The 26,289-nt window shown below is 43.6% G+C and overlaps 1 protein-coding gene across 1 annotated transcript in view; it reads left to right on the forward strand.

Annotated features, from left to right (window-relative positions):
* LOC111968242 (ras-interacting protein 1-like) overlaps positions 1-26,289 on the forward strand; it is a 47,831-nt gene that overhangs the window by 19,289 nt on the left and 2,253 nt on the right. Inside the window, exons 6-17 of the mRNA XM_023993790.1 lie at positions 5,346-5,663; positions 6,602-6,750; positions 7,409-7,658; positions 7,819-7,856; positions 9,321-9,547; positions 9,687-9,799; positions 19,424-19,688; positions 19,795-19,967; positions 20,114-20,258; positions 20,468-20,655; positions 20,801-21,262; positions 25,014-25,063. Of these exons, the coding sequence (XP_023849558.1) occupies positions 5,346-5,663; positions 6,602-6,750; positions 7,409-7,658; positions 7,819-7,856; positions 9,321-9,547; positions 9,687-9,799; positions 19,424-19,688; positions 19,795-19,967; positions 20,114-20,258; positions 20,468-20,655; positions 20,801-21,262; positions 25,014-25,063 (2,378 nt within the window). The remainder of the gene's footprint in view (positions 1-5,345; positions 5,664-6,601; positions 6,751-7,408; positions 7,659-7,818; positions 7,857-9,320; positions 9,548-9,686; positions 9,800-19,423; positions 19,689-19,794; positions 19,968-20,113; positions 20,259-20,467; positions 20,656-20,800; positions 21,263-25,013; positions 25,064-26,289) is intronic.

The raw sequence follows: 26,289 nt of genomic DNA on the forward strand, positions 1-26,289 counted from the left end.
ATTTACACACAATAACCTAAAATGATCCAGGGAAAACCTGTTTTTATAAATAATTGCAAATGTATTGAAAATCTAATTTACATAAGTAGTCACACCCCTGAGTCAATACTTTGTAGAAGCACCTTTGGCGGTGATTACAGCTTTGAGTCATCTTGGGTATGTCTGTATCAGCTCTGCACATCTGGATTTGGGGTGTTTCTCCCATTCTTCCTTGTAGATTTTCTAAAGCTCTGTTAAGTTAGATGGGGAGTGGCGGTGAACAGAAATCTTCAAGTCTTTCCACAGATTTTCAATTGGATTCAAGTCTGGGCTTTGGCTGGGCCACTCAAGGACTTTCACATTCTTGTTCTGAAGCCATTCCAGCATTGCTTTGGCTTGGCTGTATGCTTGGGGTCATTGTCCTGTTGGACTGTAAATCTTCCAACAGGAAAATGACGTTTGCAGTCTGGACAAGGGTTGTTTGCACTCTGAAGCAGGTTCTCATCAACAGTTTTCCTGTAGTTGGCTCCATTAATTGTTCCCTCTTATCCTTAAAGTTCTCCATGTCCTTACCGCTGAAAAGCATCCCCATAGCATGATGCTGCCACCACCATGCTTCACGGTAGGGATGGTGTTAGGCAGGTGATGATCTGTGCCTYGTATTCTTCATGCATTCAGGCCAWAGAGTTCAATTTGTCTCATCAGACCACAGAATATTTTGCCTTATGCTCTGAGTCTTTCATGTGCCTTTTTGACAACTCCAGGTGTGCTGTCATGTGCCTTTTTCTCAGAAGTGGCTTCCATCGGGCCACTCTCCCATAAAGCCCAGATTGGTAAAGTGCTGTAGAAACTGTTGTCCTTCTGGCAGGTTCTCCCATCTTAGCCAAGGAACTCTGTACTTCTGTCAGAGTGGTCATTGGGGTTCTTGSTCACCTCCTTGACCAAGGTCCTTCTTGCCCGGTTGTTCAGTTTGGTCGGATGGCCAGCTATAGGCAGAGTCAGGGTAGTTCCATATTTTTTCTATTTTTCCAATGATGGACACCAATGTACTCTTGGAAATGTTCAACACTATAGAAATTGTTTTATACCCTTCCCCAGATATATCCCTCATCACAATTATATCTCAGAGATCTACGGAAAGTTCCTTGGACTTCATGATATAGTTTCTGCTCTGACATGCACAGTCAACTGTGGGACCTTATATAGACAAGTGTGTTTCCTTCTAAATTATGTCCAAACAATTGAATTAAAAAAATATATATATTTCACCTTTATTTAACCAGGTAGGCTAGTTGAGAACAAGTTCTCATTTGCAATTGCGACCTGGCCAAGATAAAGCAAAGCAGTTCGACACATACAACAACACAGAGTTACACATGGAATAAACAAAAGTACCATCAATAATAATAATAATACAGTAGAAAAATCTATATACAGCCTTGTATTGACCTCAGGAGGTCTCCAATCAAGCTGTAGTGACATCTCAATGATGATCAAAGGAAATCAGATGCACCTGAGCTCAATTTGGAGTGTCACAGCAAACGGGTGTGAATACTTATTTCATTTTCAATAAATTTGTAAAAATGTCCAACATGTTTTAACGTTGTCATTATCGGGTATTGTACCAGTCAAAAAATGGACATGTACTAATTCAAGGGTTTTTATTTATTTTTTACTATTTTCTACATTGAAGAATAATAGTGAAGACATCAAAACTATGAAATAACACATATGGAATCATGTAGTAACCAAAAAAGAGTTAAGCAAATCAAAATATATTGTACATTTGAGATTCTTGAAAGTAGCCACACAGTTCTTGCCATAATATGGACTTGGTCTTTTACCAAATAGGGCTATCTTCTGTATACCACCCCTACCTTGTCACAACAGAACTGATTGTCTCAAACACAGGAGGAAAGAAATTCCACAAATTAACTTTTAACATGGCACACCTGTTAATTTAAATGCATTCCAGGTGACTAACTCATGAAGCTGGTTGAGACAATGCCAAGAGTGTGCAAAGCTGTCATCAACCAGATTACTGTACTTTGATGAATCTCAAATATAATATATATTTTTGATTTGTTAAAAATGTTCTGGTTACTACATGATTCCATATGTGTTATTTCATAGTTTTGATGTCTTCACTATTATTCTACAATGAAGAAAATGGAAAAACCCTGGAATGAGTAGGTGTGTCCAAACTTTTGACTGGTACTGTAGATGGGTGAGAATTTTTTTAATTTAATAAATTTTGTATTAAGGTTGTAACACAACAAAATGTGGAATAAGTCAAGGTGTATGAATACTTTCTGAAGGCACTGCAACTGTTTTCTTTATCTTTCTGTCGTCTGGTGGTCAAAGCAAGACTGAAAACAGACAACCCATCCCTCTCACTCTCCCTCTCTCTGCCGCTCTCTCTCTCTTCTTTCTCTCTTCAGTTAATGTCGCCTCTCCCGGCTCTTATTGACACCTACCACCTACCCGCTTTGCAATTACTGTAACAAGCATCCTCACCCACTGAGCACCGACCAAATCGTCCACGGACGTTAAAAAGTAGATCAAATTGGGTCAGTCTGTCCTGGCCGGACCAAATCTGAACCAATTATTGATGTCTATGTTTCACAAGTTTGAACAGTACAGTACAGTAGAGCACAGTAGAGAACAGTACAGTATAGAACAGTACAGTAAAGTAATTGGTATTTGGTATTTTATTAGGACCCCCATTAGCTTTTGCGAAAGCCGCAGTTACTCTTCCTGGGGTCAACACTGAACATGAAACATGACATAATACAGAACATTAATAGACAAGAACAGCTCAAGGACAGAACTACATATATTTAAAAATGGCACACATATCCTACATATCAATACATAGAGTCACACAAAATATCTAGGTCAAAATAGGGGATAGGCGTTGTGCCGTGAGGTGTTGCTTTATCTGTTTTTTGAAACCAGGTTTGCTGTTCATTTGAGCAATATTAGATGGAAGGGAGTTCCATGCAATAAGGGCTCTATATAATACTGWACGCTTTCTTGAATTTGTTCTGGATTTGGGGACTATGAAAAGACTCAAGGTGACATGTCTAGTGGGGTAAGTGTGTGTATCAGAGCTGTGTGTAAGTTGACTATGCAAACAATTTGGAATTTTCAGCACATTAATGTTTCTTATAAAAAMAAGTGATGCAGTCAGTCTRTCCTCAACCCTCCTCAGCCAAGAGAGACTGGCATGCATAGTATTTATATCAGCCCTTTGACTACAATAAAGAGCAAGACGCGCCGCTCTGTTCTGGGCCAGCTGCAGCTTAACTAGGTCTTAGCAGCACTTGACCACATGGCTGGACAGTAATCAAGATAAGACAAAACTAGAGCCTGCAGGACTTGCCTTGTTGAGTGTGGTGTCAAAAAAGCAGAACATCTCTTTATTACGGACAGAACCTTTCCCCATCTTTACAACCATTGAATCTATATGTTTTGACATGACCGTTTACAATCTAAGGTAACACCACGTAATTTAGTCTCCCCAACTTATTCAACAGCCACACCATTCATTACCAGATTCAGCTGAGGTCTAGAGCTTAGGGAATGATTTGTACCAAATACAATGTGCTTAGTGTGCATACAATGTGCATTTCCACTGCACCAGAGTCCAATTGTGGCAAGCTTTACACCACTCCAGCCGACSCTTGGCATTGCGCATGGTGATCTTAGGTTTGTGTGCGGCTGCTCAGCCATGGAAACTAATTTCATGAAGCTCCCAATCGAACAGTTCTTGTCATCTTGCCCTTTTCCTGTTTAAACTTATTGAGCTGGCAGAGTTGCAAAGAAAAATCCATATCTCATACTGGCCAATAAAAATAAAATATTAATATGGGCAAAAGAACACAGACACTGGACAGAGGAACTCTGCCTAGAAGGCCAGCATACCGGAGTCGCCTCTTCACTGTTGACGTTGAGACTGGTGTTTTGTAGGTATTATTTAATGAAGCTGCCAGTTGAGGACTTGTGAGGTGTCTGTTTCTCAAACTAGTACTTGTCCTCTTGCTCAGTTGTGCACCGGGGCCTCCCACTCCTCTCTATTCTGGTTAGATCCAGTTTGTGCTGTTCTGTGAAGGGAGTAGTACACAGCTTTGTACGAGCTCTTCAGTTTCTTGGCAATTTCTCGCATGGAATAGCCTTCATTTCTCAGAACAAGAATAGACTGATGAGTTTCAGAAGAAAGGTCTTTGTTTCTGGCCATTTTGAGCCTGTAATCGAACCCACAAATGATGATGCTCCAGATACTCAACTAGTCTGAAGAAGGCCAGTTGTATTGCTTCTTTAAACAGTACAACAGTTTTCAGCTGTGCTAACATAATTGCAAAAAGGTTTTCTAATGATCAATTAGCCTTTTAAAATTATAAACTTGGATTAGCTAACACAACGTGCCATTGGAACACAGGAATGATGGTTGCTGATAATGGGCCTCCGTACGCCTATGTAGATATTCCATAAAAAATCTTCCGTTTCCAGCTACAATAGTCATTTACAACATTAACAATGTCCACACTGTATTTCTGATCAATTTGATGTTGTTTTAATGGACACCAAGTAATTTAGTCTCCCCAACTTATTCAACAGCCACACCATTCAGTACTGTACAGTACAGTACTGTACAGTAGTGTCGATTTCAGTACTGTACAGTAGTGTCGATTTCAGTACTGTACAGTAGAGCACATTAGAGTAGAGTACCGTATGTGCTGTAGTATAATGTACTTTATTGTACTGTGCTGAACATATCTACTTTCCTGCGCTCTACTGTATGGTACTGAACTCTACTCTGCTGTGCTGTACTGTGATGTCCAAACTTGTGAAACAAAGACGTCTAGGATTGGTTCAGATATGGTCTGTTCCGGACCAACCAAATGTGGTCTTGTTTGGGGATGGAGCTCACTAGAATAATAGCCAGTGTGTAGAAAAATACCCAAATATGGAAAATAAGGATATTGCATATTTCTACCTTTGTGAACCTATTCAGGATACATCACCATGATGAGAATAATATCCATAATTACGAATTTGTTTATTGTACAGATCAGGGGCCCARGATGTAATCCATTATCATAATTCTGTTACTGGATGTAAATCTATTTCACCTACTGTAGTTCAATAACCAAAATATATTTTTTAAACTTAAGATGATGATCAGGGGGATCTGGAGTTGTTCTTTTAAACCCTTTTTAAACTTCWATTTTTCTTACAGGGTGGAACACATGAGGGCCGTGGTGCATGATGTCTGATGGTTGAATGTTGATGTACTGTAGGGTCTTMACCCAATAAAGTAAATGGGATTTTACAATTCAAATTCTCTCTCTTTTTCTCCTCAGGACTTCGTCATCTACGTGCTGAACGGTTCAAGCACTTTGATTGGTCGATGTAGTGGCAAAGACAAGGAGAGGTCAAAGGTTGACTTCCCGCTCTCTGCCCCCGACATCCTGCCTCTTCACTGCTGCCTATGTCGTCATGACCACAACGATAAAGGTTGTTCCACTGTCCGCCTCCGTCCCTTCCACAGTGCTATGGTAACACGGAACGGGGAGACGTTGTCCAAAGAGGCAGAGCTTAGTCCAGGTGATGTCATCGGGATGGGACGTCACTACCTATTCTTGTTCAAGGACCCCACTGCCTGGGTTGTTATGCAGAAGGTGAATACGTTTAGTCACTATAACCACGTTTCCATCCACAGTTGTCATGCGAGTAAAGTCATACCGTATAAAAAAAAATCACTACAGTTGTGATGGAAACAGGGAGTTTTGGTACAATTTTATAAATGGCAACAAATAGTTTGTTTGTTTGACATCGTGGGATCAAAAATGAATTATGCGAGAAATGGCAGTGGAAAAGTATTTATGCGCATATATTGATATAATAACCATCATATTGAAGTAAACTTGGAGTCACGCGATGATATGTTGTGTGGTCCTCCCTCTACGACTCGGGAAACCATGCAGTTTATTAGACTACAGATGAAATAAGTTAGGAACTTCACAGGGTGATGAAAGTGCACGGTGATCTTGATGCTCCTTTCCAATAAATYTCKAGGGTCTMAWTSTGGTGACATGATGATCGATGCTTCTGTTTGACAAATACAAATATTTGAGCTCCTGTCCATAATAATTTCATCATGTAGACTAGCCTACCTGCACAGTCTACCTGCACTGTATTTGCAAGCTGTTGGCTAGAGCACACAGGCTAATACCAGAGTTTTGCTATTTAACACTATTTAACACAAAAATTGGTAGAGTTGAAAATGCAATGGAAACATATTGAAATTTAGATTTTTATTCGCTGTATGAAAACTTGAGCGAAAAAGTACATTTGTGTGCATTACATCATCACGCAGTGATTTTGATCTGCAACAAGTCCATTTGGTGGAAACACACCACTGGTTGGAAAATTATATTTTCTTTATGCCGATTTGAGAATATTTGCATGAAAATCAGTCTCCAATTGTATGGAAACCTAGCTTATGAAAACATTTAGATCTAACAATTTTGTTCTAGCTCTATGTTTGTTACAAAACAGATATTTTTGGGGCAGGTTTTAAGGTTAAAATGTGACTTCTGACGCATTTTGTTTTTAGGTGAAGGACCCCACTTCTTCTCCCGATCCTACAGTTACCGCTGCTCCCGGGGTTCTGCCCCAGGCCACTACACTCMCTACTAGTGAACCAGCACTCTGCAACACCTGTATCTCAGCTAGGAGGGAATCTAGTGGGACCAGAGAAATAAGGTAACATCTGCTCACTGGTTGCTGCTCCTCCAAGCTTTTAGTGATACAGGTCGTTATTGTAAATTATGAAGATTAAATTAAAAAAACTATTCACAAGTTTAAGGACCAGACATTGAAATGGGTTTAGAATATTTATTGAGSAAATGAGAATGAGGATTCAGGAGGGGAATGAGAATGGACTGGATGAAGCCGAGAGCTACAGATGAAGGATCCAGAGGGGTAGAGTTTGGCTTGGAGTCTCAGGTAGACATCATCATCGGGCAGTGGTAGTAGGCTGCTGTGGTGATGGAAATCTCCCCATGAGATCCTTAGAAGAACATAAGAGATACTAGATAGAAGGCGAGATGCTAAACTTGATAAAGCTCGTAAACACACAGCATCGTGCCACGTGATACGCTGCAGAACAAACAGGAAGAACGTTAGTTTGATCAGTTTTAAGTAGGGTGGCAGTGGTGATTAAGGAGAATGAGGACAGGTCGGGAGGCTGATTAGCAATGAGTTGCAGCTAATGCTTGTTGAGTTGCTAGGGAGCTGCGCTCAATGCAACTAATTAAAGTGTTGCATTCAAGTCTGGTCCTCTCCTGAATTTTTGTTCATTCTTAACACCATTAAAACATTTTTTAACTAGACACGTTTCCACTGACATGGTCTTCGTCAGGTCTAGAAGGGCCACAGCTTGCCTAAAAAACCCTGAGGGTCGCGACCTGAACCTACTCTACGTTGTGGAGCACGAGGATGCCGTCGTCAAGGAAATCGTTGCCATGGGGAGTGTCCATAGAGACAAGCCGCCGTTGACTATAGCATTCCTACTGAGTGTGTGTGTCGAACATTCCGCCACACACCTCCAAACCTCAGACCTCCGCAGACTACTGCTGCTCATAGCCAGCCAGGTCCAGAATGCCATGTGGGTAAGTGACGTTACTGTATGTTACTTTATATTCAATATAGCTGTATGAATGATCATCTCTTATTTTCTCTTAAAGTGTATGTAATAAATTATATAACTACATTTGGATCAGAAAAGTTTGTAGGCCTAATATTTCATTTTGTCCCCATGCTTTATAACAGGAACACACCAAGGAGCTTGCTGCTAATCAACCAGAAGTGTGAGTGCCTGCACAAAGCCAAATATTTCCATCTCTGTATTACACAGAGTTATACAGTACCAGTCAAAAGTTTGGACACACCTACTCATTCCAGGGTTTTTCTTTATTTTTACTGTTTTCTACYTTGTAGAATAATAGTGAAGACATCAAAACTATGAAATAACACATATGGAATCATGTAGTAACCAAAAAAGTGTTAAGCAAATCAAAATATATTTTATATTTGAGATTCTTATTTGGTAAAAGACCAAGTCAATATTATGTGAAGTACAGCTCAAATAAGTAAAGAGAAATGACAGTCCATGAATTTCATGACATGAATTTCAGCCAATGCGGAAAATGTCAAGAACTTTGAACGTTTCTTCAAGTGCAGTCGCAAAAAACATAAAGCGCTATGATGAAACTGGCTCTCATGAGGACCGCCACAGGAAAGGAAAACCCAGAYTTAACTTTGCTTCAGAGGATGAGTTCATTAGAGTTAACTGCACCTCAGATTGCAGCCCAAATAAATGCTTCACAGAGTTCAAGTAACAGACACATCTCAAAATCAGRTGTTCAGAGGAGACTGTGTGAATCAGGCCTTCATGGTCATTGCTGCAAAGAAACCACTACTAAAGGACACCAATAAGAATAAGAGACTTTCTTGGGCCAAGAAACACGAGCAATGGACATTAGACCGGTGGAAATCTGTCCTTTGATCTGATGAGTCCAAATTWGAGATTTATGGTTCCAACCGCTGTGTCTTAGGTAAACGGATAATCTCAGCATGCGTGGTTTCCACCATGAAGCATGGAGGAGGAGGTGTGATGGTGTGGGGGTGCTTTGCTTGTGACACTGCCTGTGATTAATTTAGAATTCAAGGCACACTTAACCAGCATGGCTACCACAGCATTCTGCAGCAATACGCCATCCCATCTGGTTTGCAGGTGGGACTATCATTAGTTTTTCAACAGGACAATGACCCAAAACACACCTCCAGGCTTTGTAAGGGCTATTTGACGAATTGAGTGCTGCATGAGATGAACTGGCCTCCACAATCACCTGACCTCAACCCAATTGAGATGGTTAGGGATGAGTTGGACCGCAGAGTGAAGGAAAAGCAGCCAACAAGTGGTCATGTGGGAACTCCTTCAAGACTGTTGGAAAAGCATTCCACATGAAGCTGGTTGAGAGAATACCAAGAGTGCAAAGCTCTCATCAAGGTAAAGGGTGGCTACTTTGAAAAATTTCAAATATAAAATATGTTTTGATTTGCTTAATACTTTTTTGGTTACTACATGATTCCATATGTGTTATTTCATAGTTTTAATGTCTTCACTATTATTCTACAATGTAGAAAATAGTACAAATAAAGAAAACCCCTTGAATGAGTAAGTGTGTCCAGACTTTTGACTGGTACTGTACTTGRCACTGTATGGTTATAGGCATAGGATCTGATTCCAGATCTGTTCCTTGGTATCCCAGTCTCTGTAGTGACCCAGAGGAGCAGCAGCCTCTCAACCTGGCAGAACTGGTCTCAGGCCTGCGTACCCTGGTGGTCTGGATGTCCAACGCCCTGGAGCTGCTGTATTACATCCAACAACAGATGCCCCAAWCACTGGCCTGGAGGTCACATCGAGAACAAGGGGTGGAGGCAGAGGGAGAGGAACACGATGACAAGGAGGATGAAGAGAGGGAGGAGGAGAGTATGGGTTAGTTTTGGGCTTTTCTAGCCTAGCCTCACCTTCTAGCCAGGGGACTAAAAGAGTCTAAAGAAAACCTACTAAGAACTTTACGTAGGATCCATAACATCTATTAAGACATTTACCTATATTTTCTGTTTGTTGTCAGCCCTGTTGGAGATGAGGCTGTCGTGTGTGAGGTCGGCCAGTGAAGAAACCATGACGGTTCTGGAGGAAGTTATCATGTTGACCTTTCAGCAGTGTGTCTACTACCTCACCAAGGTCAGTATCCCACACACCTGAACTTTTAACTCCATCAGTTGAATTTTAGTGAGTTCAGACCCAGAGACTAGACCAGGGGTACACAACTCTGGCCTACAACTGCAGAACTTTAAAGGACTAAACTCCTCAGCAACACTCTACATATCCCATGATGTAGTAGTTAGCTCACCTTGCTTTAGCTTTTCCTTTCAGGGCCTGATGGGTTTGTTGTGTCTCTTAGTCTGAGAAAGAAAAACAGAGAGGGAGTCGGTACAAAGAGTCCAGTTAGTTAGTCCTCTCTAGAGTAGAGCCATGAGAGGTTTTCTGATAGAGCAGCCTTATTGGACTACTACACTGGGGGCTTTATTGCTGGTCACAGACAGACAGCAGGGGTATTGTAGGCCTGTGCGTGTGCGTGTGTGTGTGTGTGTGTGTGTGCGTGCGTGCGTGCGTGCGTGCGCGCGTCAGGCCTCTTGTCATTAAGGAGTTTAGAAGTGTTGCCAGGTGTGTGTGTGTGTATACTGTTTGAGAGGACCTATTGGCAGCTGGGGTACAGCTGGTTGCCCTATATCAGTCGGCACACCATCAGTCAGTGTGCAGTCTGACAAAGAATTCCACAATGGAAGTTTACTTTGTCATCTTTTGATCACTCCTTGGAGAGGGTCAGGGATAGTTGTTATCATAAACAGACGTCATAGACACAGTCCTCACCCACCTCGACCACCCTCTGCCTAACCCTGCCTGTGACCTGTGACTGCACACTACAGTACCACCCAAACCAAGAGAACATGACTCAGTCATGTACAGGTTGCCACGTCAAGCGTTAGCCGTGTTAGCATTAGCATTAGCCAAGGTAAATTAACTCAAGCCGAGCGTTAGGTGCAGCCTATGCTAAATGCTACGCTAACTGGAAGTCAGTTGTATGCTTACTGAGGCAGACGAGGCCATGGCACCGTTCCGTATCTGTTTCCTGTCCAGGAAGGAAGTGGGAGGGAAAGAGCATCATCACTATAATTTATCCAAAGAGGAAACAGAATAGATTCCTGGAGAGGGTTCGGGGATAGGCAGGCTAGCAGGTTAGCAGCGGTGACCTATTGAACTGAAGCTCCCAACCACATGACAGCATTGGTGCATTGGCATTTCAACTGACTCAGTCGACAGATAATGACAAGTGATTCATCCAACAGACAGAACCTTCTCTGTTATGTCTCCTGGGTTTCATAACCAGGTCTTTTTAATAATTCAATTATGATGAGACAGGAGACTAGAAACACTTCAACAATATATCTGGAACATGATCATCTTAACACACATAACTCCCATGGTGCTCTGCGGCACAACCCCAATACACAACATCTCCTCCCCACCTAGTTAAATTGTCCCCATTGTGAACAACAATAATTGTTCTACAAGTCCAAGCATCTAGTTTCCAGCCTAACACTTGTAGGGTAACGGCGGTCAACCTGACTCTCAACAACAATATCTCTAGACTGAGGCGTTGACACAGGTGTAGGTATTTGAGTAGCCTGTGTCACAGTCTCATCACACACTTGTGTTGTTGTGGCTGAGTCAGTGTCGTGAGAACATGACTGTGAGCCCCTAGGTGATGACGGCTGGGTTAGGGTGTCACCCAGTAACAGTTCTGGACCCATCATGACTGGTGGTTCTGTCGGTGTTGCTTTACTCAACCGTAACTGCCCACTGGGCACACTTCGTAATTTTAACTTAATTGGGTAACATTTGGTTGAGACGTTGGTCAACAAGATTACAACTTATGTATATTCACCTACTCAAAGAGACGGCCAACAGTTACTTTTTAATTTTGGTAAGATCGAGTTTGAAAACTATACTCGACTAATAATTACCTCAGTGCATTCATAAAGTATTCAGACCCCTTGAATTTTTGCACATTTTATTACGTTACAGCCTTTTTCTAAAATGTATTACGTAATGTTTCCCCCCTCATCAATCTACACACAATACCCCATAATGACAAAGCGAAAACAGGCTTTTAGAAATGTTTGCAAAAAAACAACAACTAATAACTGAAATACCTTATTTACATAAGTATTCAGACCCTTTGCTATGAGACTCGAAATTGAGCTCAGGTGCATACAGTTTCCACTGATCATCCTTGAGATGTTTGTACAGCTTGATTGGAGTCCACCTGTGGTAAATTACAATTGATTGGACATGATTTGAAAAGGCACACACCAGTCTATATAAGGTCCCACAGTTGACAGTGCATGTCAGAGCAAAAACCAATCCATGAGGTCGAAGGTATTGTCCAGAGAGCTCTGAGACAGGATTGTGTTGAGGCACAGATATAGGGAAGGGTACCAAAACATGTCTGCCGCATTGAAGGTCCCCAAGAACACATTCTTAAATGGAAGAAGTTTGGAACCACCAAGACTCTTCCTAGAGCTGTCCGCCTGGCCAAACTGAGCAATCGGGGCCGAAGGGCCTTGGTCAGAGAGGTGACCAAGAACCCGATGGTCACTCTGACAGAGCTCCAGAATTCCTCTGTGGAGATGGGAAAACCTTCCAGAAGGACAACCATCTCTGCAGCACTCCACCAATCAGGCCTTTATGGTAGAGTGGCCAGACGGACTGGAGTGGCCACTCCTCAGAAAAAGGCACATGACAGCCCACTTGGAGTTTGCCAAAAGGCACCTAAAGGACTCTCAGACCATGAGAAACAAGATTCTCTGTTCTGATGAAACCAAGATTGAACTCTTTGGCCTGAATGCCAAGGTTCACATCTGGAGGAAACCTGGCACCATTCCTACGGTGAAGCATTGTGGTGGCAGCATCATGCTGTGGAGATGTTTTTCAGCGGCAGGGACTGGGAGACTAGTCAGGATCGAAGGAAAGATGAACAGAGCTAAGTACAGAGATCCTTGATGTAAAACTGATCCAGAGCACTCAAGACCTCAGACTGGGGCAAAGGTTCAGCTTCCAACAGGACAATGACCCTAAGCGAACAGCCAAGACAATGCAGGAGTGGCTTCGGGACAAGTCTCTGAATGTCCTTGAGTGGCCCAGCCAGAGCCCGGACTTGAACCCGATTGAACATCTCTGGGGAGACCTGAAAATAGCAGTGCATCGACACTTGAGAGGATCTGCAGAGAAGAATAGGAGAAACTCCCCAAATAGAAGTCTGCCAAGCTTGTAGCGTCATACTCAAGAAGAATCAAGGCTGTAATCGCTGCCAAAGGTGCTTCAACAAAGTACTAAGTAAAGGGTCTGAATACTTACGTAAATGTGATTTGTCTGTTTTTTATTTATAATACATTTGCAAGAAGTGTGTGTAGATTGATGAGAAAAATATATATTTAGTTAATTTTAGAATAAGGCTGTAACGTAACAAAATTTGGAAAAAGAATACTGAATACTTTATATATATATATAAAGAAAGTATTCAGTATTCTTATATATATATATATATATATATACAGTGGGGAGAACAAGTATTTGATACACTGCCGATTTTGCAGGTTTTCCTACTTACAAAGCATGTAGAGGTCTGTAATTTTTATCATAGGTACACTTCAACTGTGAGAGACGGAATCTAAAACAAAAATCCAGAAAACACATTGTATGATTTTAAGTAATTAATTTGCATTTTATTGCATGACATAAGTATTTGATCACCTACCAACCAGTAAGAATTCCGGCTCTCACAGACCTGTTAGTTTTTCTTTAAGAAGCCTCCTGTTCTCCATCATTACCTGTATTAACTGCACCTGTTTGAACTCGTTACCTGTAAAAAGACACCTGTCCACACACTCAATCAAACAGACTCCAACCTCTCCACAATGGCCAAGACCAGAGACGCAGTGTAAGGACATCAGGGATAAAATTGTAGACCTGCACAAAGGCTGGGATGGGCTACAGGACAATAGGCAAGCAGCTTGGTGAGAAGGAAACAACTGTTGGCGGCAATTATTAGAAAATAGAAGAAAATAGAAGAAGTTCAAGATGATGGTCAATCACCCTCGGTCGGGGCTCCATGCAAGATCTACCTCGTGGGGCATCAATTGATCATGAGGAAGGTGAGGGATCAGCCCAGAACTACACGGCAAGGACGCTGGTCAATGACCTGAAGAGAGCTGGGACACAGTCTCAAAGAAAAACCATTAGTAACACACCCTACGCCGTCATGGATCTAAAAATCCTGCAGCGCACACAAGGGCCCCCTGCTCAAGCAGGGCATGTCCAGGCCCGTTCTGAAGTTGCCAATGACCATGTGGATGATCCAGAGGAGGAATGGGAGAAGGTCATGTGGTCTGATGATTCAAAAATAGAGAGCTTTTGGTCTAAACTCCACTCACCGTGTTTGGAGGAAGAAGAAGGATGAGTACAACCCAAGAACACCATCTCAACCGTGAAGCTGGAGGTGGAAATGCATGCATTCTTCTGGGGATGCTTTTCTGCAAAGGGGACAGGACGACTGCACCGTATTGAGGGGAGGATGGATGGGGCCATGTATTGCGAGATCTTAGCCAACAACCTCCTTCCTCAGTAAGAGCATTGAAGATGGGTCGTGGCTGGGTCTTCCAGCATGACAACGACCCAAAACACACACCAGGGCAACTTACGGAGTGGCTCCGTAAGAAGTCATCTCAAGGTCCTGGAGTGGGCTAGCCAGTCTCCAGACCTGAACCCAATAGAAAAATCATTGGAGGGGGCCGAAAGTCCGTATTGCCCAGCGACAGCCCCGAAACCTGAAGGGATCTGGAGAAGATCTGTAGGGAGGAGTGGGCCAAAATCCCTGCTGCAGTGTGTGCAAACCTAGTCAAGAACTACAGAAGACGTATGATCTCTGTAATTGCAAACAAAGGTTTCTGTACCACAATATTAAGTTCTGCTTTTCTGATGTATCAAATACTTATGTCATGCAATAAAATGCAAATTAATTACTTAAAAATCATACAATGTGATTTTCTGGATTTTTGTTTTAGATTCCGTCTCTCATAGTTTGAAGTGTACCTATGATAAAAATTACAGACCTCTACATGCTTTGTAAGTAGGAAAACCTGCAAAATCGGCAGTGTATCAAATACTTGTTCTCCCCACTGTATATATATATATATTTATTTTTTACTCAAACCTCACCACGGGCAGTATGTTTGACGGCCCTGCTGTAATGTCTTTCATGCTACCCAGCTCTCCATTAAAGACTTGTACATGTTTATTTAAGATGGCCGGTAGGCTTGTGTCTCCATGGGTCATTGCAATCCAGTGTGATTCACAAACTGCCCAGTAGTGATGAATAGTCCCCTTTCACGACGTAGAGTGGGAACTTTTCAGTTTGTCCATTTAACTAAACAGTGACCTCAGTGATGCCTCTCACGTCTTTTACGCGATGTGTACTGGTTGAAGTGGAAAGTGTGTCAGTGTCTTTTTGTAGACTGTGTCTGACACGTGATACAGTTGCCCCTGTGTCAATCTCCATACACACTGGTTGCCTCTCTAGCAACTGAGAGACATAGTGGTCGTGCCACAGTCAGTATATTCAGTTCGACTTCCTCGTTGGATGAGTCATTCATCTCAGTGGTCTCTTGCTCAAAAGCGTGAACATGTCTCTTTTTCCTTTTGTTGGAATGTTTCTTTCTTCTTTTCAGTCTTTGATATTTTCTCTTTTTGTTTCTGCACGCTCACTCAGTGGGGCCCTTTTAAACACGCTCGGCAATCCATGTCCTTACACCAGCATACAGGCGCCTGATGTCCAACCCYTGCCACAGCGGAAGCATGTGCCTTCATTTCTCTATCTGTGATTTTCAGTTCCAACTCTGTGCACTTTTCCTGATGAACTCAACTGCTGAGCCTCTTTAGCAGCTAGTTCCATGGACACACTGACCTTCAATGTCTCTTGACAAGGTCAGATTACTTTCAGTCAATAGTCTCTTTTGTGTAGCTTCACTCTGTAGCCCACATACTAGTCTGTCTCTAATGTTGTCATCATTAAACTCTGATAGTTTATTTAATGCAGCAGCAAAGCATTGTCACTGATTCTCCCTCTTCCGGATTTCTTCTGTGGGACCTAAACCTTTAAGCAACTAGTGGTTTTGGTGAAAAGTGTCCTTTCAGTATTTCCACAATATCCCCATACGTCTTATTACCTGGCCTGACTGTCTGTAGGGGCGGCAGGTAACCTAGTGGTTAGAGCTGACAAGGTAAGAATCTGTCGTTCTGTCCCTGAGCAAGGCAGTTAACCCACTGTTCCACGGGCGCCGAAGACGTGGATGTCGATTAAGGCAGCCCCCCGCACCTCTCTGATTCAGAGGGGTTGGGTTAAATGTGGAAGACATATTTCAGTTGAAGGCATTCAGTTGTACAACTGAGAAATGAAGGCACGTGCTTCCCCTTTCCCCTGTAGCAGGCTGCGTAGTAAACTAATGTCTTTGGCCCCGTAACACAAAAAAATGTAGGCACAATTTTATCCTCATCAATGTGATTTGCAATAACTAAATATTCAAACCATTTGTTATGAGCTCCACTGCTCAACACTTTCATCAAGATGTCCAGCGTTTCGAACAATTCCAGACATTTTTAATTTCTCAATAGGCTCCTGATTATCACTCACTTCAATATTGTCCTCAACCACATTTTCTTTAGTCACGTGATCTTCATTCACTTCACTCACTGACTTTTCATCCTCAAGTTAGCTCATTTAGCAGTTTTTAATTACAGAGTTCGTCTTCGCAGTTGAATAAATGTTCTTTCCTTTACTGTATATCCCTCCCATTTGAATATTTTTGTTTTCCTTCTACGACGTCCGTCTTGAATCCTTTTCTGCCGTTAATGACAATGCTAACTCTCTCTCTTAGCTAGCTCGACTATTCACTTGCCTCTGCTAGCAATACACTGTGGTAACATAGAGCCTGTACCACGGAAAATAAGTTTTAAACTTGTAAAAACCAACATCTTCCGGACAGAATAGTTGCTGTAGGTTCAGACTTACTCGTCGTCAATCTTTTGTGATGTCTCCTGGGTTTCATAACCACATCTTTATAACAATTCAATAATGATGAGACGGGAGACAGGAATACAGGTCAACCATTTATCTGAAACGTGGTCATCTCAACACACACAACTTCCATGATGCTCTGCAACACAACCCCAACACACAACACTCTAGATACGTTTGTGGTTTACATATTTTTGCACAATGCAGAAGGAAATGGTTGTCTAGTCTGTGAACTACCTGGCCTCAGTATCCATTTCTGCTGTGCTGGGATGCATTTGAGTCATACGATCCTGAGGGTTTCCAGATGTTTAGGTCATGTATGTTCATTCATGGATGACAATGTAATACTTATTGCTATATCTAAATTCATGTAAATCTAGTGGTTTATTGGTGGTGATTGTGTTGRTCCTAGAGCTGTGCAGAGGTCCGTAGTTCTGGTGATTGTCTTGCTCCTAGAGCTGTGCAGAGCTCCGTAGTTCTGGTGATTATGTTGCTCCTAGAGCTGTGCAGAGCTCCGTAGTTCTGGTGATTGTGTTTTGGCTCCTAGAACTGTGCAAGAGCTCTGTAGTTCTGGTGATTGTTGCTCCTAGGCTGTGCAGAGCTCCCGTAGTTCGGGTGGATTATGTTGCTCCTAGAGCTGTGCAGAAGCTCGCGTAGTTCTGGTGATTGATGTTGTTCCTGAGCTGTGCAGAGCTCCGTAGTTCTGGTGATTTTGTTTGCTCCTAGACGCTGTGGGCAGAGGCCCGAGTTCTGGTTGATTGTGTTGCTCCTAGAGCTGTGGCAGAGCTCCGTAGTTCTGGGTTTGATGTGAGTTGGACTCCTAGAGCTGTGGCAAGAGCTTCTGGTAGTTCTCCGTGTGTTGTTGCTGTGGATGCTGTAGTCGGGTTGTCCTAGAGCTGTGCAGAGCTCTGTAGTTTGGTGATTATGTGGCTTGCCAGAGCTGTGCAGAGCTCCGTGTTCTGGTGATTGTGTTGCTTCTAAGAACTATGCAGAGCTCCGTAGTTCTGGTTGATTGTGTGGTTGGTGGTTTCTCTGGATGTGATCTCCTACATCGATCATATATGTCAGGACTAGAGCTCCAGTTAGTTCTGACAGCTAGACTGGACCAAACAGCTAGGAAATGTGTTAGCAGCAGGGGCGAGCTGTGTTGTGCTTGTGTGTGTGTGTGTTTGTGTGTGCCAGCTAACATTCATGGGGAATAGCTTCGCAAAGCCCCACTTCTTCACAGATATCTATTTCATCTTTGTATGGCAGCCAGGGTATTTTGTGATGGAAAGGGTGTTTATCGAGGGCTGCCTATATGTGTGACTGTGTGTCAAGGTGTGTGTGTGTGTGTGGGGGGGGGGCGTTCAAGAGACAGGAGCCAGAATTTATATTCTCGCCTCTCAATACTCTCGTTTGTCACACCGCCGCTGTTGAGACTACTGGGTCTGGGTCTGGGTCTGGTCTGGGTGGGTAGGTAGGTGGCTGTGTTGCATGTGGGCGCTGTACTGTGGGCATGTGCTACCGTTTCTGAGCAATTCAATGTAAACGCAAACAAGCATAATAACAGAATGAAGTGTGTGTGCTTATGTTGGGATCATGTCGTGCCATCTCCATCTGGTGTAGGGGAAACAGATGCCTGGTGTGGGCTGGAAAACAAAAGACGTCTTCTGGTGATCGGCCGGTCCCAGAGGAGGACCTGGGGCATGAATAACACACACACACACACAGCACAACACACACCCACACACCAACACACACACACACACACACCACACACACACACACACACACAACACACACACACACACACACAGCACACACACACACACACACACACACACACGACACACACACTTTCAGCTACAGAGGCATGATAAGTGCCATGGCTACAGTGTGGCATTACAGTGAACACACTGGAACATGTTGAGGGTGGGTCATTGTTTTGTTGGGCATCTTTGGTGATGAGCTACATTTCCCAATGAAAACATGGACACATTGTTTGGGTCTATTTTCTCGCTAATTTGTCAAGTGTCCCTGTTTGGATGTCATGGAAATGTTACGCTGTATATGCAATGGCTTAAGGACTCAGTGAATGTACAGTATTTGGGCTAATAACAGAGCAATAAGCATGGAGATATATAGGTTCACATACTGCTGTACTATACTGTAAAGGGATGTGAAGGAGAGGAAACACTCCAGAGATTCGTACTGTACACTCAGCAGTTTTATCATGCCAAGCCCACACAAGCAGATTCACAGGCTTTTTTCACAATACATATTCAGCTCGTAGGAATGTCAATCCACAGAGCTCGCTGGCTGGTTGTCTCCAGTGCCAAGTGGAGATTGGAAGAGGGGGGGGTGGGGTAGAGGAGAGGAGAGTGCTGAGGGACAGGGAGCGGTGGGGGGGGGGGGGCTTGTTCTGTCTGACTACAATTAGCCAGAACAAAGCTATCATTGTCATAGCTAGCCTGCCCTGTAGAGCAGAAGAAAGGGGGCTTTTGGCTGAGAAGAAATAAGAGAGAGAGTGGCTGTAGACATTAACTGTAGTCTAGTCTCCCACTACTCTCTCTGTCAGACCTCATCTCTGGTCAAACACCCACATTCACAGCGAAATCATTCTGCTGCAGAGGGAGTGGTATAATTTGTTATATTGTATATACAGTATATTATCTTTGTATCCCCTCTAGACTCTGTACCCAATTCTGCCTAGTTTGCTGGACAGTGACCCATTCAGGGGGAGCAGTGGGCTGCTTCTCCCTGAGCAAAATGAGCCATTCCTGGATAGTGGTGGTGTGCAGGTCCCTGGAGAGACAGACCAGGTCCTGGAGGTACTGACAGAGACCAGCAGACTGCTACAGGACTGTCAGCTCCACCATGAGATCTCCTCTCAGCTCCTGGCCTATCTCTTCTACTTCATCAATGCTTCACTGTTCAACACACTCATGGAGAGAGGTGAGGACACACACACACACACACACACACACACACACACACACACACACACACACACACACATTCTCTTTCTACGTCATTAACACTGATCTTTTTGTGAGTGAAGGTTCAGAGGATGAATTCTACCAGTGGTCCAGAGGGGTCCATATCAGCGCTAACCTAGACCTGCTACTGGACTGGGCCCAAGGGTCTGGACTGGGTGACTTGGTTGTGGAACATCTCCACACACTCTCCTCTGCTGTCAACCTACTGGCCACTCCAAGGGAACAACTAATGCAGGTCAGAGACGCTCATACACACCTGCATGTGCGCACGTGCACGCACACACACACACACACACACACACACACACACACACACACACACACACACGGGAGAGGTGACACACACACGCTCACCCCTCCACACACACATTTTCCCTGTAGTCCTCCTGGGAATCCCTGCGGTGTGCGTTCCCCAGTCTGAGTCCAGCCCAGCTCCACCACCTGCTGAGAGGCTACAGCCCAGCCACACCCTGGCCCCCACACTGGGCCCCTTCTGATGAGGATCAACTAGCTACACAGAACACTGGTCAGTTGGTTGATTGTCTGCTGTTAGTCCACTATAGTAAACATCTGGCTTGTTTTGTGGTTTTGTTTTTTCACAGTTGCCATTTCAAACTGAGACAAGCAAACCAGCAACATAGACACAGTATTAAACCTATGATGACTACATGATATTTGTGCTACACTATCCTTTGATTTACTTTCTCTTAACCCCTCTTGCCCTCCTCTCACTAGCTGATATCCTGGAGAGTTTTGACAGCCACCCTCCCCTGGTGCTGCCCAGCTCTGGTTTCAGCCTGGGGCTCGGGGGAGAGGTGACAGACTCAGGCCTGGCTGGACAGCTCAGGAGGCTGCAGGAGTTTATCAGCAACCTGTCTGTCAAAGAGTCACCAGGGAACTTCAGTCATACGCACACGCAACAGGTAACACATTTGGTTCACAACTTTTGCTTGAATGAATTAGACATGGGTTTATATCTATATGATACTGGTTTACTAGTTTTCCCTGGAACTATTTTGTTCTAGAACTCTTTTAGAACTCATATGGTTTGTTCTGGAACTCCCACAGGATTATGCTGTTCCCACGGAAGCCAAGCTGACAAAAATGGCAACTCTCCCAAAGGCCTCCCTGGAGTCTCTCGAACCCCCCCCCGTAGAGAAGGTCCTACCTCTGGCCTCTCTCCCCAGCCCCTCTCCCCCATCATCCCCCTCTCAATTATCTTCGCCCTCTCCCCTTCACCTTCCTCCCTTTCCCCCACAGCAAAGCCCTTCTCCCCCAAGTGATTTGAACTCTTGTGGGGCCCTACTGACCCAGAAGCTGAAGAGTCTGGAGCTCCAGTTCAGAGAGACAGACCTAAGCCCCCTCACCCAGAGGAGGTCTGCCCTGGACCCCTCCTGCCTCCTCACCCCTCCTAACACCCCCCACAGCCTGGAGCTGGTTGAACCAGAGACTGAGCATCAGGAGGATGAAGAGGTGTTTACTCTAGAGCTACAGAGAGGAGACAGAGGACTGGGATTGGTGGATGCAAGGGTGAGTGACAGAGACAATGATATACACTTTTTAAAAAGTACTATTTGGATCAACCCCCCCCAAAAATACTTTAACTGATTACAAGTAAATTAGTTAGGTTTTCTCATTTGAAAAAAACTACCTTGGTTGAAACCAAATATATAATTCAATGCCAACAGGTATATTTGATTATTACCAAACCTATATTTCAAGTTGGGACCTATTTCTTTCAAAACTGAATCTACTGTAKCCCTTTCGTTAAACCTAATAAATAATAAATACTACCTTAACAGAGACAACTTATCAGGCTGTTTAGTATCATGTGCACATATGGCAGTATCTTTACAGAAGCTGGCAGTATTAAGGTTAAAATTGGAAAAACAAATACAATAGACCAGATTAACTGGAATGACATTCAATATCACGGGTGGACAAAAAGAACAAACTGAAAGCCACGCCCCCAATAAACCACGCCTCCAACTCTTCTGATTGGCTACCGCCGCTACATTGCCCCTACCGCTTTTCAATGCCCATGCCATGAGGTGTTGAAAGCAATTAAGAAGCTTTCATTCAATTCCAAAAATCTCATTGATCTGACAAATTCTTTWTTTGATTTCAGACAAAGTGAATAGAAAAGGTTGAACAAACCAAAGCGTAATTTTAGATCATTCCAAAAGTGTACTCTTCTCTATTCTGACCCATCTGGAACATCCTGCAGCTGTCCAGGACCAGTGGTGTTCGTGCTGTATGAGTGACTGGCCTTAACCTTGGTGAGATTCATCTTTAGGTAATAACTCATTCTGAAAACATTTAGACCTCCCTGGTAGCCCTGATGGCTATCTGAAATAACTCACTCAGAGAAAAAACAACAAGGTCCAAGTTCAAATCAATGAAGCTCAGATGACAGGAGTAGGCATTTTTATCATTTCCTCTATCTGCCCTAAAAAACAGGTTTTGTCATATATAATTGTATGATGTTCTATACATTCTCCTCCACACCTGGGTCCAATAGTCCAGCATGGTGGTCTGAGAACTGTTTGTTTTCTTAAAAATAACAGATAGGTAAGAGCTTTTCAGGACTGGGTTTTTATCTGGGTTTGCATTTTTTAGGTAATTAGTAGACATGAGAGGATGCAAGTGAACTGCTTTTGGTATGCATTGTTTGGCCACTCGGTCTCTGGAAGTGTATTTTGTGTCAGACATTGCCTCCTGGTGGTCTGGGAACTAAGTGCAATTTCGATGTAACCTCATGTCACAGTGAGTAAGGTTTACATGCACCAGGGCCGTAATTATAATATACACTGCTCAAAAAAATAAAGGGAACACTAAAATAACACATCCTAGATCTGAATGAATGAAATATTCTTATTAAATACTTTTTTCTTTACATAGTTGAATGTGCTGACAACAAAATCACACAAAAATTATCAATGGAAATCAAATTMATCAACCCATGGCGGTCTGGATTTGGAGACACACTCAAAATTAAAGTGGAAAACCACACTACAGGCTGATCCAACTTTGATGTAAGGTCCTTAAAACAAGTCAAAATGAGGCTCAGTAGTYTGTGTGGCCTCCACGTGCCTGTATGACCTCCCTACAACGCCTGGGCATGCTCCTGATGAGGTGGCGGATGGTCTCCTGAGGGATCTCCTCCCAGACCTGGACTAAAGCATCCGCCAACTCCTGGACAGTCTGTGGTGCAACGTGGCGTTGGTGGATGGAGCGAGACATGATGTCCCAGATGTGCTCAATTGGATTCAGGTCTGGGGAACGGGCGGGCCAGTCCATAGCATCAATGCCTTCCTCTTGCAGGAACTGCTGACACACTCCAGCCACATGAGGTCTAGCATTGTCTTGCATTAGGAGGAACCCAGGGCCAACCACACCAGCATATGGTCTCACAAGGGGTCTGAGGATCTCATCTCGGTACCTAATGGCAGTCAGGCTACCTCTGGCGAGCACATGGAGGGCTGTGCGCCCCCCCAAAGAAATGCCACCCCACACCATGACTGACCCACCACCAAACCGGTCATGCTGGAGGATGTTGCAGGCAGCAGAACGTTCTCCACGGCGTCTCCAGACTCTGTCACGTCTGTCACGTGCTCAGTGTGAACCTGCTTTCATCTGTGAAGAGCACAGGGCGCCAGTGGTGAATTTGCCAATCTTGGTGTTCTCTGGCAAATGCCAAACGTCCTGCACGGTGTTGGGCTGTAAGCACAACCCCCACCTGTGGACGTCGGGCCCTCATACCACCCTCATGGAGTCTGTTTCTGACCGTTTGAGCAGACACATGCACATTTGTGGCCTGCTGGAGGTCATTTTGCAGGGCTCTGGCAGTGCTCCTCCTGCTCAAAGGCGGAGGTAGCGGTCCTGCTGCTGGGTTGTTGCCCTCCTACGGCCTCCTCCACGTCTCCTGATGTACTGGCCTGTCTCCTGGTAGCGCCTCCATGCTCTGGACACTACGCTGACAGACACAGCAAACCTTCTTGCCACAGCTCGCATTGATGTGCCATCCTGGATGAGCTGCACTACCTGAGCCACTTGTGTGGGTTGTAGACTCCGTCTCATGCTACCACTAGAGTGAAAGCACCGCCAGCATTCAAAAGTGACCAAAACATCAGCCAGGAAGCATAGGAACTGAGAAGTGGTCTGTGGTCACCACCTGCAGAACCACTCCTTTATTGGGGGTGTCTTGCTAATTGCCTATAATTTCCACCTGTTGTCTATTCCATTTGCACAACAGCATGTGAAATTTATTGTCAATCAGTGTTGCTTCCTAAGTGGACAGTTTGATTTCACAGAAGTGTGATTGACTTGGAGTTACATTGTGTTGTTTAAGTGTTCCCTTTATTTTTTTGAGCAGTGTATATTGGGGGGGGATCTCCAGCCCAATTTTCAAATATGCTCAAAATCCCCCCCCCCCCCAACATATTGATATAAAAAAAATAGAAAAACTTTTTTTTTGCTATGCTACAACAGGCAACCACGCACCGCTGTCCGAAATAATCATTAGCAAATGTAATCATAATTATAACTTAACAAAACGCCATTATTATGACTACCGGTTCTAGTATTACGGTGTACAGTACTGCAGTTCTGCGTGTGGCTTGTCCAAGTGGTGTTGCCGTACCCCAGCACAAGCCGTTGCTCGACTGCTGTGGGTAGATATAATCCATGTCAAACACTGTACTGTCTTTCTATTTCATTACTTTCAAATGTATTAACAAGTGGAAAACTAGAATGTAATATGAGTGTTACGTAGGCGATATCACTGTTGATTGTGATAGTTTTAACGTCAACACGTCATTTTGCGCGGAACTGTAATTGTGGAAATAAATATTTTGCAAAAAAGTGTCAGTAATTGCATGGGAGTGGAAACAAAGTTTTTGGTAAAAACGGGCCGATTTGCGAGTGCGAATCAATCAACCATCACTAACGTTAGCTATCATACTAACTCCCCTGGAATGTTCATTAGCCACACATTCACCCAGCGATCAACAATGGTACTCACGCGGGCGTATTCAACTAACGTTAATGTCTTTATTGAGTCAATGTTTCTGGATATAATAATCATTGCCATTCAGATCAGAAATGGTTAGTCATCCATTCCTGAACATCATGGCAAGAAACACCACTTGTTTACTGGTGATATTTACTTAATGTTCACTCTGGTGCGTTCTGAATAACAAGCATTTCGCTACACTCGCATTAACATCTGCTAACCATGTGTATGTGACTAATAKAATTTGATTTGATTTGATTTGAATAGGGAGAGAGCATGAGGATGCCAACAGGGCAGGGAGAGCAGGTGACATGGAGGTGAGTGAGAAAAGGAGCAAATGCTGATGACTGAACTGATATCGCTGTGTTGGTGTTGTTCCTACCACATCATAATTAATGTTGGCACAGGTGAGATTAGGTTTAGGCACAGGCCTCACTGAGGTTAGGGTTAGGTCAATCGGTGGGGGGCAGGGGAATATTCTGTCTGTGGACTGGGGTAACCAACTAACTACAGGTCAGTTGCAATGATGGTCCTGAAGCAACTTTAATTATGATGTTTTAGGAACAACACCAACACGGCGATATCAGATCGTGCAAATATTGATAGTTAAATAGTCTTAACCACCAATATTTGCACGATCTGATATCGSCATGTTAGTGTTGTTCCTACGACATCATAATTAATGTTGCTCCAGGACCATCATTGCAACTGACCTGTAGTTAGTTATGAATAATGACACCACAACAGTCTAATCCTAATGTACAGAGACTCCTGTTGGCCTCCATATGTGTATCAACATTCTTTCTCATCATTAGTTTACAGATAATATTTATTTCATGTTCACTCTGGTGCGTTCAGAGTAGAGGGAGAGGGAGAGGGAGAGGGAGAGAGGGAGGGGGAGAGGGAGAGAGAGAGAGAGAGAGAGCGAGAGAGAGAGAGAGAGAGAGAGAGAGAGAGAGAGAGCGAGAGAGAGCACGAGAGAGCACGAGAGAGCACGAGAGAGCACGAGGATGCCGACAGGGCAGGGAGAGCAGGTGACATGGAGGCGAGTGTCAGCACTTAGTCAGCACTTAGTACACTAACCATAACTAAATACTGAGTGGGCTTCATCAAGTTCACTTCCAGGACAAGCGATGAAGTGTACTTTGAGGACCAGTGTACTTTGGAGACAAGCAATGAAGTGCACTTTCAGGACAGGCTGTACTTTTGACACAATCGTTTTTTGAAAATAAGCAAGTGCACTATGGTCATATTTTGCACACTGTAATTTCATAGCATGCATCAAGCTCTTCAGTCTAATATGGAGATACTTATCCAGCTCTTCAATACAGAGAAAATGAATCATTAAACATTTTATGAATCATTAATTGATGTGGTTATAATATTCCCAGAGGGCACAGGAGTATTCTGCCCTACCAAGCAAAAAGGCAGTAACTGCTCAGAGTGTATAACTGAGAAAAAGGGCTTTTATTTACCTTTGTTTCACAGTAACTTTATGCAGAGGCTGTGGTATGCTCTCAATCTTTTTATCTCTTACTAATTA

The sequence above is a fragment of the Salvelinus sp. IW2-2015 genome, linkage group LG8 (genome assembly GCF_002910315.2).
Source record: "Salvelinus sp. IW2-2015 linkage group LG8, ASM291031v2, whole genome shotgun sequence".
In the NCBI taxonomy this organism is placed as follows: domain Eukaryota; kingdom Metazoa; phylum Chordata; class Actinopteri; order Salmoniformes; family Salmonidae; genus Salvelinus; species Salvelinus sp. IW2-2015.